Below are 12,911 nucleotides of genomic sequence, written 5' to 3' on the forward strand. Positions count from 1 at the left end.
GAAGGAACAAAAACAGTAAAGGGCACCATGACTCACTGAGCTCCATAATCTGTGTGCACAAAACAGGCAGTAAAGCCCAAAGCCCTCAGCAACAACACTGGAAATAAGAACCAACACACAGTGACATTTTTATACCTCCCCAAATCAGTCAAACACTGACATGAACAAAGTTCTCTCTCTCCTCGTGCCCATATCTCAGCCCAAAGAAGTCCTCCTGGAGGTATCTTTTCATTTTCCTTTCTCTCCCATGTGATTTCAGGTTGACAGAAGATGAAGCAATATTAGGGTTTTGTCCATTAGTAACATTTACTGCAGATGTTTTTAATAAGGTTTATTGAGTGGGACAAAGCCCTGCACTGGTTGCAATGTTGTGCTTTTGTCAGGTTGCTCTTCATGGGGAATTTAGAAATTCCTGTGTTGAAGTGAAATATTAAGTACACAAACCTCCACAATGAGCTGAGGTTTTTTAAATTCATATTTAGTTCTCTGATTATAACAGAATATGACAGAAAATCAATTCTTTTCTGTTTTCAGTCTACAAATGAGTGTTTAACAGGCAGCATAACATGCACACACTTTCCAGGTCTAATTCAGAACCCTTTCTAAAGGATCACAGTTTTAAATGTGCAAATTGCATAAATACCATCAATAATTCATGATGAGAAGAAATCACTACTCTCTGCATGAGTTTCTTGCATGTAGATTGACAAAAATATTTATAATCAATCCCTTCCTCCATATTAAATGGAGAAGGTACTTTCACAACAGTCACAAGAGAAGAGACTCTCACTCTACAGCGAATCTAAACTCCTGTGTCAGTCTGGATTACAAGGATTATAAACCCAGCACACTTGAGTTTTGATAGCATATGATTAGAACATATATCTGATAATTGAAAAAGAACGCAATAAACATAATTTAAAGTGATTTTTTATATTTTTTGAAACTTCCTCCTTACTGAGAAACTAGAGCACCATGAAGAGAATTTGGTATCTTAGATGTTAGACAGGTGACAGCTCACCAGAATGATTTGTAAAGTGAGACATGTTTATTTTCCTGCCTTCATCTGCCTTACAGCAGCCACATCTCTTGCCTTTTATCCAACATAATTCCAGGAACTCTGCTGTTGTATATAACATTATATCAAACCTCATCTTGCCTCCTAAAGGCAAAGGAATACCTGGTGCTTAAGGAATTTTGTGACTTTTTACCCCTCTCTGTTTTGGTCTACCAGTCAATTAGATCCAAGTAAACTGGGCCATAATTTTCCTCATGAGGAAAATAAAATAAGAGGCAAAAATTTTCCAAACTTGCCCACCCCAGTTCTTATGGTTGTTTATAACAGAGAAACTCACTTCTGCCTCAGAGCCACTGAGTATTAACATTGCAGGACAGGGAGATTTCTGGCCTTGGTCTTTGAATTGGAATAGCAACAATTTGTTAGGACTAATGGCTATCTGTGCTAATTATGGGTTGGGACATCCCACTGTGCTTCCTGTGAGTCTGTGGTCATTTTTCTGCAGAATTCCAGGTGGCAAATCTATGTTTTGGAAAGAGAAATGGGTTGGACTCGCCACCTTCCATCTGGGGCTCTTAGAATGCAAGCAGGATGGAGGAGTTTACTCAGAAACCAGTGACAAGTCCAAGCCCAGCTTGATTCTGAGTTCAAATATCTTTGAAAGATTAATTTGATGTTGCTCTTCATGTACAATCAGAGCAGAAAAGGAGCTCAGGCAGGAAAGGTGTACAGCATAACACATGTATGTTACTGATAGAGTGATTGAGATAATTACCTCTTCTTGAGGCTTCAAAGCTATCAAAAAGGTTAATCCTCTGGATGTCATAGGTTAATGTGGTATTAGGCATCAGTGTTCTGTTTCTATTAATGTTGGTGACAGCAAACTTGAAAGCCAATTCTTCAATATTAACAGGTTCATTCTCCACAGTTTCGAATATCCCTCCTGTTGGAACAGAGATAAATGAGAAGGATTATGGAAAGAGTACATGGAAAGAGAGAAATAAATTATGAGCAATAATTCCTGAGCATTCATAAAGGAAAACCAGATCCCTGTTCAAAGCACTGCAGCAGAAGCACATTGGATCATTAGTTTTTATCTGCAGTGTCACTGCAGGTTAACTCAATATTATGAATGTTGCTTAGACAAACATCTGGGAAAGACGACGCGTGTTTGTTATTGAGGCTTTACAAAGGAAAAAATATAAATGCTTGTGAAAACTTCCATCTAATGAAAGCACTGATATTCACAGGTCTCGTCCCCGCTGCTCCAACCTAATCTGTATTTGGAGATGAAACTCACACATGCTGGAGATGTTTTCTAAAGTGTTTCTGCAAGTCCCGCCAGTGCAAGATCCACACTCAGAAGTGACTGTGGAGCTTGAGAAGAAATGGCTGGAAGTTTCCCCCTGAAATCTGTGTTGTAGCAGAACTCTATTTGTTCATAAACCTTAGGCAATGTCATTGGTCATTTCCCAGAAGAATATTTTCACTTTTTCCAAGCTCGTTGCTGCATGAACTGAAATTGGTGGCACAGAACATGGCCCAGCTGTTCCCGCAGAGACTCCCCTCTGGTGGTGAGTCACATCTCCAGTGGGGTGGTGCCCACCAGAACCATCATGCCACTGGTTTGAGAGTCTCCTTGCAAGGACAGTGCTGGGCCAGCACAATCCTTCCTCTGGACTCTTCTTCTACCATCTGTTTTGAACTACTTGAACCCAGAGGTGTCCAGACACATCCAGTGCAGTTCCAGCTGGGCAGCTGCTCCTTGAATGCTGTTCAATTTGTCAGAATTTTCTCTCATACCATTCAAACTGAAATTTTATACACTTCTCACTCCTTTTCTAGAAGAGATGAGGTGAGTTGGAGCTGGTTTTTTCAACCTGGAAACAAGCTTTCCAAAAGAGGACTGTAAATAACCAACCTGAATTTTGGAAGCTTAACGAACTTTGGCACAAATTCTGAGATGGGGAAGGTGGCTGTGATTCAAGTCCAGGCTGTCCCACTTAAACTGGGATGTCTGTTCCCTCTAGAGACTTTATGATGCCAACAACACACTCTGACTGTCCAGGGGCACCGGGATTTGATGAATGCATAACAAACACAGCTAATTAAAAAAAAAAAAGCTCCTCTAAACAGCAATCTGCAGCTTCACTACTTGATTTTGCAAGTATAATTTACTCATTTAGTGCAAACCACTAGAGAATACTTTGGATTTCTCACTTACATATTTCCACATTTCCCCATGTGAAATTTGAGCCCAGATATCTCTATACTTTCTGAGCATGGATTTCTCATTTACTATATGGATGTATTAAATCCTGAAAGTCTTTCTGATTTTTTCCCCTCTCCCCCATAAAACATACAATGATTATAAGAGACTGGGACACACAGAAATAGCTGGGGAAATTTTAAAGGCAGGTTTTGAAAGCAAATGTAAAACATCACGTGGAATGCTAAAAGTCAGCAGGATTTTCCAGAGCTGCAAACTCCAGATCACCTGAAGGGAGAAAAAAATCTAAAATCTGTTCTTTCAGATGCTCTAATTCCTCACTCCAATGATGATACCAATAAGTTTATTGGTTAAATACAATTCTCTTTCCTTGTTTTCACCTGAGGAAGACAATTATTTTCAGTCAGCTACAATGCCAGCTTGGTCTTGGCCCAGAAAAGTCCAAGTGCTGTTTTTTCCTTGAAACCCCAATGGAATTAGCAGAGTGTTGTTCCATAAGGCAAGGTGGGTATCACTGGCTGTAAGGGATTGCTTGTGATAACTCTGGAATAAGACGGGGGGACCACAATCTCTCCCCACTTCCAATGGGATGAGTTTCTTGCCATTTGATCTTGGCAAAAAATCTCCTCCATCCTGGAAATTATCACAGTGTATTGTATTTCTTTCCACCTTTTTTTTTAAAAATTAAGAATACTTCATCCAACCACCCTTGAGGCAACCTTCATTTTTATATGTATACAAGCACTTTCTCATTCTAAGGCTAGAACTATTTCCAGACCTCCAATCAATTGCCTATTAAATGAAGATTAATTTTAATTGATGTATAACCATGAACTATTTATACTTCATTAGCAGAATTTTGCTGAAGTTTTGCTTGGTCCCTTTTGAAAAAGGGTAAAAGCTCCTGGGCAGGGGGAAGGAGGGGAGGGAAAGAAGGAGTGATGGAAAGAGGGAAAGTTTTGTGTGGATGTTTTCTCTAAGCAAACTAATCAAAATGATGCATTATGCACACACCAAATGTATCCCAGTAGTTTTCTCTGGAAGTCAGCTGTGCATAGGATGGGAAAGTTCTGAGGCCACAAAAGTCACTCTTCCAAGTCAGTAAATCTTTACTGAATGTTCTCCAGATTAAACCCCAAAGTGAACCCCAAGTCCATGAGAGTTTATGGGTAAATCATTGCTTGCTGTGTGTGGTTTGTGCTTGTTGCATTCGAAAAGCTCAGACTGTACCTCTTTGAGTTTGATTTCTCTGTTGGGACCTATGTGTGTGAAAAAAGAGTTGAATTAGCCTTTAAATTTGCATCACAAACAAGGCAGCAGATACAATCTGCCTGTTCCATGCTGCAGTGTTTTCATCCATATATCCTTAATCAAAACTAGCAATTCAGTGAATAGTTTCTGTTCTCCTTCTGCTGCTGACTGACAGCCAAGCTCAGAATTTATTGTAAGGTCCAGGTTAAAAGAAAAATAGCAGAATAAGTGACAAGTTTGATGAAGAACCTGTTTGTCAGATGATTCATTTAAATAAAGTAATTACTGTACAACATTTTAAAAACAAATTAGCCACAGCATTCTGCAAAGGAGGGGGGGGGGGAATCGATGTTAACTCAAGATATAAATGATGTTCCAGGATTTAGCTGTTATGGCTAAGCATGAAAACAAGCACTGGTTTTCAAGGCAGCTTGTACATGGGAAAAGTGGGAATTTTTGAGTCCTCCCAGCAGGTCCAGCTGAGGAGCAATGCCAGGTGGAAGCTTCTGATCCTACTGCACTCTCTGCCATGCACGTGTGAGCACATCAGGAGGAGAACTCAGCAATTGTGCTCACTTGACTGATAATCCTGTTCCAGCACATGTGTGAGAGGAAACCTTTCCCTTTCAGCACTTAAACTTTGTCAAGTGATGTCTGTGAGGATGAAGGAAAAAAGCTGTACCTGCCCTTACTTGGAATTTAGCTGGGGAAAGTCAAAGGAAATGAGAGCTTGGCTAAAAAGGGGGCAGAGAAAGACAAGTCTGACTGACAAATCTGACAGAGCAGCAGCTCCACTTGTCCTCTGCAGACAGAAAAATCCTACAGCAAGTGAAATGGCAGAAATACAAAAGCCCACCTCAGCAGCACACCACTTTGAAAAGCCTCTCCAGTCCTTCTGAGCCAGCAAATGTTTCATTTACAGGGATTCATCCTGCCCTGGAAGAGCTTTAGGAAAGCTCATGGCTGAGGCAATTTCTACACCTTCCCTTGGCTCACATTCAAGACAAGGCAGAGCACAAAATCCTCTCTCTCTGTTTTAAAACCAGCCATAAACAGCAACAGCTAAAAATTGTTGCCCTCTCTGATGGCAGTTCTGGACCTGCCTCCTCAGGCTCCTTTGGGCAGGTTCCCTCAATGCCAAGCATCTCCCCACCATTTTTCAGTCAGATTACAGGAGATGTAATGTGCTTTTTTTTTAACAGTGCATACATAGTAGAACTGCCTGAATAGCCTCGAGGGAATTTCTGTGATTTCAGTCAGTGGCATCACTTTGATGCTTTCACAGTAAAATGTTAACTTTTCAAAATACTTTCAAAAACTCTATCATACCTGTAGAGATATTTTCCTTACCTACAGCACAGCAAACACAAGAACAGTGTCTGACTGTATTGGGGTGGGGTTTTTGTTGTTACTCTCTATGAAAACACTACAGAAAGGCAAAGGAAATGGAGGAATTCTTACAGGGAAAGACAAGACTGACAGCCTGAAAACCGGAGGTGGGGAAATGCCATTGCTAAGTATGAGATACAGGATTCCAGGACCAGAAGTTGAGCCACAATGAGATTTAAAAGGTATGTTGGTGGGATTTTTATTTGCTGCCAGGTTTTCATCTCCCAGCAATTTAAAGACAACAGATCAGCTATTCATACATGACTAAGGCTCCAAGAGTAGCCACAGTAGTACTGACACCAAGCATTTTGATATTCTGACAGAAATTCCAGCGAGAACCAGGAGGTGTTAAATAACCTGAGAGCTGTTCATGTTCTTATTTGGGTTCTACACTTCAAAAAAACTGCTGTTGGAAAGCAAACATGCTGTAAAAAACCATTTGAAATATTAAAACATACATACTAAGCAGGGTGGTAGAGGAAAAATACAGTTAACAACTAAGATTTTCCTCGTGAAGACACAGATATTTTTCCCTTTAACAGAGAAAAAAAGGGGTATTTCATCGTTTATAAAGTGCTGTTTCTACATGGCTGATGTCCTGGTTTCCTTTCCTTGCTCAAAGGATGTCCTGTTTCACAGCCTAGGGATCAGCTGGGGAGGTGTTGGTGGCACAGGGGACACACTGAGTGAGGGATGTGGCAGCACAGGACCTGCTGATCCCTGTCCATCCCTGGGGCTTTGAGCCACCTGCAGCTTCCAAAGGGAATGCAGTGCCAGGCACGCAGCTGGTTTGCTGGCAGGGGTTCCAGACACATGGAAACACATATTTCCTGCAGGGATTTGTGCTCTGGGAAGCCTCCCTTCCTTTCCACAGCACCACCTGAACACTGGGAGGTCCATGAGAGCTCAATAAAACCCATGGAGAGGAGAAATCCTATTGCCTGTGCAGCTTTGTGTCATCAGCCTCCCAAAACAAGAGCTGGTGCTGATGCCAAGGGAAAGCACGAGATGGATAAGGCCACGTTAACACACAGCTTGCCCTTGCTCTCTTTAGGTACAACACAGATTCCCACTGCTCCACTGCCAGGATGGGCTGGGACTCACACCCACCTCTGCAGCTCAGTGGGGCTGGGAGGGAGCTGCAGGCTCAGAAAGGAGCAGGGCAGAGCCAAAGAGGGAGATCTTTCCTCCAGATAATGCCCACTTGCAGAGTTCCACCTGGACTGAAAACACTTGCTACTGGAAACTCCCTCCAAGCATATTTTTCCATCCTCATCTCTTGCCAAAGGACTCGAGGTGTCCAGCTGAGAGCCAGTACCTGTGCACTCCCCACAGAGCTAAGTCAGAAAAGGATAATCAAATGAATTATTACTTTCAGTTAAGCAGTGTCTGTGCTTTAAAAGTTAGCTCTGGCTGTGTAAGATTAGTCCAGAAACTGGATATTACCTCTAAATTATACATGACCTGCAAACTACTCTGTTATGAGTGTGTGTATGAAAAGTTTCTCAGGAAGAATCATTAACAATCCCAATCCTCTAACAAACAGCAATTGCAATTTGCACTTACAAATCCAGCTGCAGTGGGTTTGCTGCCCTGGCTGTCCATGGAATTGGAGGCACAGGGGTTGCCTTTGGCTGGCAGAACACAAACTGAACACATTAATGTTGTGTGCATGGCTGAATTTAGCCCTGCACCAGGGACTCTGAGTTAGGCAGCTATTATTGCCCTCATTTGATACACAGTGGAGCTGAGAGAGAATTCCCCACCATCAGTCCCCCTTCAATCTGGTCAAAAGCTGGTTTGGAAGCCTGCCATACATTGTGCTCTGTTCCAGTCTATTCCCACCCTTTCCAAGCCCCTGTCCTTACCTTGGCATCCATCATCTTTGCATTCACCCAGGCTGGTTCCTGGCCAGGGTGCCTTGGATTTTATTCCTCAGTGCTGTATCCTGCCAAATGTCACTGCCATTCCATTGCCTCTGCCAGGTCCTGGATAATTTTCCCTCTGTAACTCATTGGCCATCTGTGGGCTTTTCCTTTTGGGATGCTCCTCAAACAAAACCCAAAGCCCCAACCCTTGCCCTTTGTACCCTCTTGGCTTTCAGCCACCTGAAGTTAAAACTAAAGCCAGTGAGCACAGAAAGGCAAATATCCCTCTCTGGTGCCTCCTGGATTTCCTTCCTTCCTTATCCCCATCTCTGCATTTAACTGCCCCTTCTCAAGACTTTAAGAAATTTGCAGCCAAACAGAATAATTTTATGAATTTAATAAATACAGGGCTGACTTTTGGGCTTGGGGTGATGGTTTTGCATTTTCCTTCCTGTGACTGTGTGGTAGGACTGGGAAGCTGAAATGTGGGACAGGCTCAGGACCTGAAACCTGAAAAAGGAAGGGAGTGTAACCCAAGTGTCAGACTCAACAAATGTGGCTTTTTAAGAGGACTAGGTTTGTTCATAGAAAGGTCAGAGCCTGTTTGACAAATTGAGCATCTCCTTGGTTCCAAACTGCCCATCTGAAACCCAGCTCCGGGCCTGTGTTTAGGATGGGGTTGTATCCAGTGGCTTTTGTGAACATTTTGCTCTGAGCTGGAACAACATTGTGTAAAATTTCCTTTATTCTTTGCTGAACTCTCAGAGGGACTCAGCCTTCCTGCTGTTTTCATGCCACATGGTTAGTGCTTAATTGCACTGTGATGAACCTGGTAGAGATCACATTTTGGTCTCAGCCCTCATGGGGGCTCTGTGGCTGCCAAAATGCTGCAAACCCCTCACGATGGGGCTGCACAAACAAGACCTGGGTAAAGACTGAGATGGAGAGCACAAGGATGGGAAAAGTCTTAAATAAAAATGCTAGAGGATTTCTCTCTCCAAAACATTCTCTATGTGAACCAGGGCCAGGATTTTTATGATTATCTGTGTTCTAGGAAGGTGCATTCAGCGATGCTTTTATCCTTTGGAAAGCAGAGGGATAAAAATACATACGTGTTATGTACATGTGTAAAAAGTTGAGCTTATTAAGACACAAAGAGCTGCCTTTTGCAATGGGATGTATTTCAGTTCAACTTGTGAGTCTGCAGAGATTTCCCAAAGGCACAATTGGCATCATTCATGTTATAGAATTTCAAAGTAATGAAACTTTTTTAACAGAGAAAAAAAAAATTGGTTGACCTGATTTAGGTATCTCTTGCAATACTGATCAGAAACTAAAGTCTCATTTTAGAGGTGCCAGCTTTCTATTTGATAGAAAGTTTTAAAACTCATGCCTTGCTGCCTTTATGTTATTGCTCTCCCTTGATGCAGAGGCTAATCAGGAAAATGCAGGATAATAAATGAGATATTTACATTGTTTGCTGTTCTTCCCTCCACATAACCATTCCCTCTTGGGCAAACCACCTATCCAGGCACTGCAGCATTAATTTCCAACAAGACAAAACCAGGAGAGGGAGAAAATTGGTTCTAATTACCCAGTTACACACGCAACATTGGGTCCCATCAGCTGCTATTTCTGGCCATGCAGGAAGCAGGAGGGAATTAGAATAATTTCCCTTTTATTTCTTGGAGCTAAAATAAGGCAGATGAGCCTAGCAGAGCCCAGGGTTAGATTTAGGGTGACATATATGTCATATATGGGTGACAGGGCACTGCTTGTGGGCTGTTCTAAATGTTTCTACTGATTTCAGTCGGGTTTGATCAAATTCTCTCATGGCTCAGCATTTCTCCCACCATGTTGTAACGACTTAAATAGTCCCACAGGAAAAGCAACTTACTTTCTCATGTCTTTTTTAATCTTTCAAAGCACTACTTCACAGCTACGCTTTTCCTACGATTCTGAGTCGGAGGATTTCCCTCTGAGACATCCAGACTTCTTGACATATTAATTGCTGAGCATGGGAGGGACTACAAGGTGCTTCTGAGGATGGAAAGGCAACACGAAGGCAGGGAGGGAAGAACAACCACAGAAACAAAAAAATCAATGTTTATATTAAGGAATAAAGGAAGGAAAAAAATTTAAGATAAATACAAAGCAGATGAGGAGAGTGGGAAGCAAGCTGGTTGAATAAAGGCTAAAAGACTGATGGCATTGAGTGCAGACCTTGCTGGGGTTTTTATTTACTGCTTTTACCTGCTTCCATCTGAAAAATATTAGAGTGCTTTAAAATATAGTAAGATTTTTTGCAGATGCAAATTAATTGCACCTTACACTCGAGGAAACCTCAAACCAAACAAAGCAACAGAGACTCTGCCTGAAATAACAGCACAGAAAATGGAATTTGCCGTTTGCTCTTACAGAGGCACCTGGTTAAAGCAGGAGGTGGATCTGTCACAAAGAGCTTTCCCAAAGTGCTCTGCAGAGGCTGCAGGACATCCCACATCCCAGAGGGCAGCAACCAATGCAGCATGTGCAGTTCTGCACTGGGACAGCACATGACCCAGAGAAAGACATCAAAGTTCACTCAGCTGAGGAAAGTTTACTCTGGAGAGGAATCCTGAGGAGAGAGAACAAAGCCCCACTGCAAAGCAGTTTTGTGTTTGCACACGCAGTGAAACCGCTTCAGGGTTAGCCATTTTCCTCCAGCTGTTAGACAGGAATAGAAAGACTTTTCAGAATCCAAGACAACACTTCAAAATGTGTGCTATTCAGTAAACAGCATTTTTGTGCTCAAATGTCGGGGTTATATCTTTAAAAATTATACAGCCTTTCTTGGCGTGAGTGCCCATTAAGCTCCGTTATGGGTAAGATGCTTAGGAACATAAGGTCTTTATTAAAGCTGAAGAAATCTGAGCTTATCCTGAAAAAGCAGGGATAAAATCAGATCACAGACTATCCACAAGTACATCCTTTGCAGAAAGGAGGTGGTGGTGGAGGGAGGTTAAAGGTGGTGGAGGGGACATTTTAAACTCAAACTTTAGTCAGTCACTGCTTTCTTTCTGCCATCCTGCTGTTCCAACTCCCCTAAAAGGCAGAGCTGTCTGTGAGCCAGAAATGATTGACATGGGGGATGCCGAAGAGCCCCCAGAGTGCAGATATCTTCATTTATAAATTGCTATTCATGCTTTGCATTAGGAAGCATGCAAAAATAATCTCCTAATCAAGAGTTCAAACACTAAGGGTACAAAGACTTCATTAGCTGTGCTGTCACACTCTGCATGAAGCCACAGTGAATTTTGACTTTGCCTTCCTTCTCATATGCAGGAATTGCTCGTGGCAGATTTCTCTGAGTCTGAAGTTGGTCCTCTCACTCTGGAGAAAAGGCTTAAAAGCATTGATCCGAAATGGAGAGGACTTAGCTGTGACTGCCAAGTCCCAGCTTAAGGCTGGAGGCCCAACAATCCCACCCTGTCCCTGGGAGTGTTGTCCAAACCCTCCTGGAGCTCTGGCAGCCTTGGGGCTGTGCCCACTGCCCTGGGCAGCCTGGTCAGTGCCCACCACTCTCTGGGGGAAGAGCCTTTCCCTGAGATCCAACCTCAACCTGCCCTGACACAACTCCAGGCCATTCCCTGGGTCCTGTCCTGCAACATCCCAGCCCTGGGGAGCACCAGCTCTGGGTTAGAGCTGTTGGATAAAGGTGGATGCTCCAAACCCAGAAGATGTGCACTAATAAAACATGGCCTGGCTTAGAAGGGAACTGGGACACGTCTGTCATGAGCAGGTTGCTCTGTGGAAAAGGTTCTTTAATAGTAGCACACATAGACACAACTCAGAGTGCCACAAGTTGCTCAGACCTCAGACCGTGTCAGGGGTATCATTAAGGAAGGATAAACCTGAAGTTTAAAACAAAAACTCAAAAAGACATAATTTAATTCATTTTCATTTTAAGTTTAGCTTTTCTTGGGATAGGGGAAAGACACAACCCCAGGTTTGCCACTGGGTCAATTTTTATGACTCTCCTGAAAATCCAAACACACAACTGGGGTGGGGACACTTTGCTGATGGTCACCCACAATTTGGGAGATACGAAGAAATTTGCAGGTTTTGTTCAGCATTTGCCTATTAAACTTCACAGAAATGCATTTTTTTCCACCCTGCTGGGTTATCCTGCCCCTCTTTTACCAGCATTAATGTGGTTTCATCCTCACATCTTCGAGTACCAAAAAGGAGCAGACAGAAAAGGAGCTGACATTTTGCTAAGCAAGGTATTATTTTTATTGCAGCCTCAGCATTGCAGGTGCTTTAAAGGAAAATACCAGGAAGTCTAATGTCTAAGTAGGCTCATCTAAAATTATGCTTTTAAGGGTGGGGGGGTGCAGATTTTGCAACCAATCCACTCTTACAAGTAATGTTTAATCAGCACCTGTGCCTTGAGTTGCCATATTTCTTTATAATAATGATGGTTGGCTCTTGAAAAGACACTTATTGGAGGTGCCTGCAATTTAAGGCTTTCTTGGTAATTATCAACCTGGAATATTTCTGTTCCTCAATCTACTGAGGGCCATTTGTGTCTGAAAAATGTCTTACTCAACACCTACATTTGCAAATATTAAAGTACCAAATGTAAACAAAATGCTCCTGCACCTGATCACAACTTTACATGAAGTGCTGAATGGCACAATCTCAAGAGAGATTTGAAATGGGAACCAAAACAAACCTGGAACTCCTTTTTTATTGTAATGTTCCCCCTTCCACACTCTGAAAAAAAAGATAAATTCTTCAGAAAACTGTTTTCTAGGAAGACTGATATGAAAATACTTGGAATGCACAGAGGAAACCAAGACTCCCCAGCAATGACAAACCACCTGATGGAGACACATATGGTGTTGAAATTCCTCTGCACAATGGAGTCTAAATTAACTCTAGAAATTCTTGCTTTGAGGGGACTTTCCAGATTGCATCAGCACTTTTCTTAATGTTGAATATCCCCAGAGGTTCTTTGGAATCCAGATTTTCATTTGTGTGGGAATCTGGGACTTGAGGGGCTCCAACTCAAATCACTCGGGAAAGGGCCATTTTAGGTAAACCACCTTCAGACTGTGTAGGCAAATTTTGGGATACCTGAGCCAGGAATGTTATATCCAAATAAAATCCA

The 12,911-nt window shown here is 42.3% G+C and overlaps 1 protein-coding gene across 5 annotated transcripts in view; it reads right to left on the reverse strand.

Moving 5' to 3' along the window:
- Positions 1–12,911, reverse strand: part of GRIK1 (glutamate ionotropic receptor kainate type subunit 1) — a 117,313-nt gene that overhangs the window by 53,650 nt on the left and 50,752 nt on the right. For all 5 annotated transcript variants that reach the window (XM_071564497.1, XM_071564468.1, XM_071564487.1 and 2 more), the window contains exon 2: positions 1,794–1,961. In XM_071564497.1, the coding sequence (XP_071420598.1) occupies positions 1,794–1,961 (168 nt within the window). The remainder of the gene's footprint in view (positions 1–1,793; positions 1,962–12,911) is intronic.

Source organism: Pithys albifrons, chromosome 1 (assembly GCF_047495875.1).
Source record: "Pithys albifrons albifrons isolate INPA30051 chromosome 1, PitAlb_v1, whole genome shotgun sequence".
In the NCBI taxonomy this organism is placed as follows: Eukaryota; Metazoa; Chordata; class Aves; order Passeriformes; family Thamnophilidae; genus Pithys; species Pithys albifrons.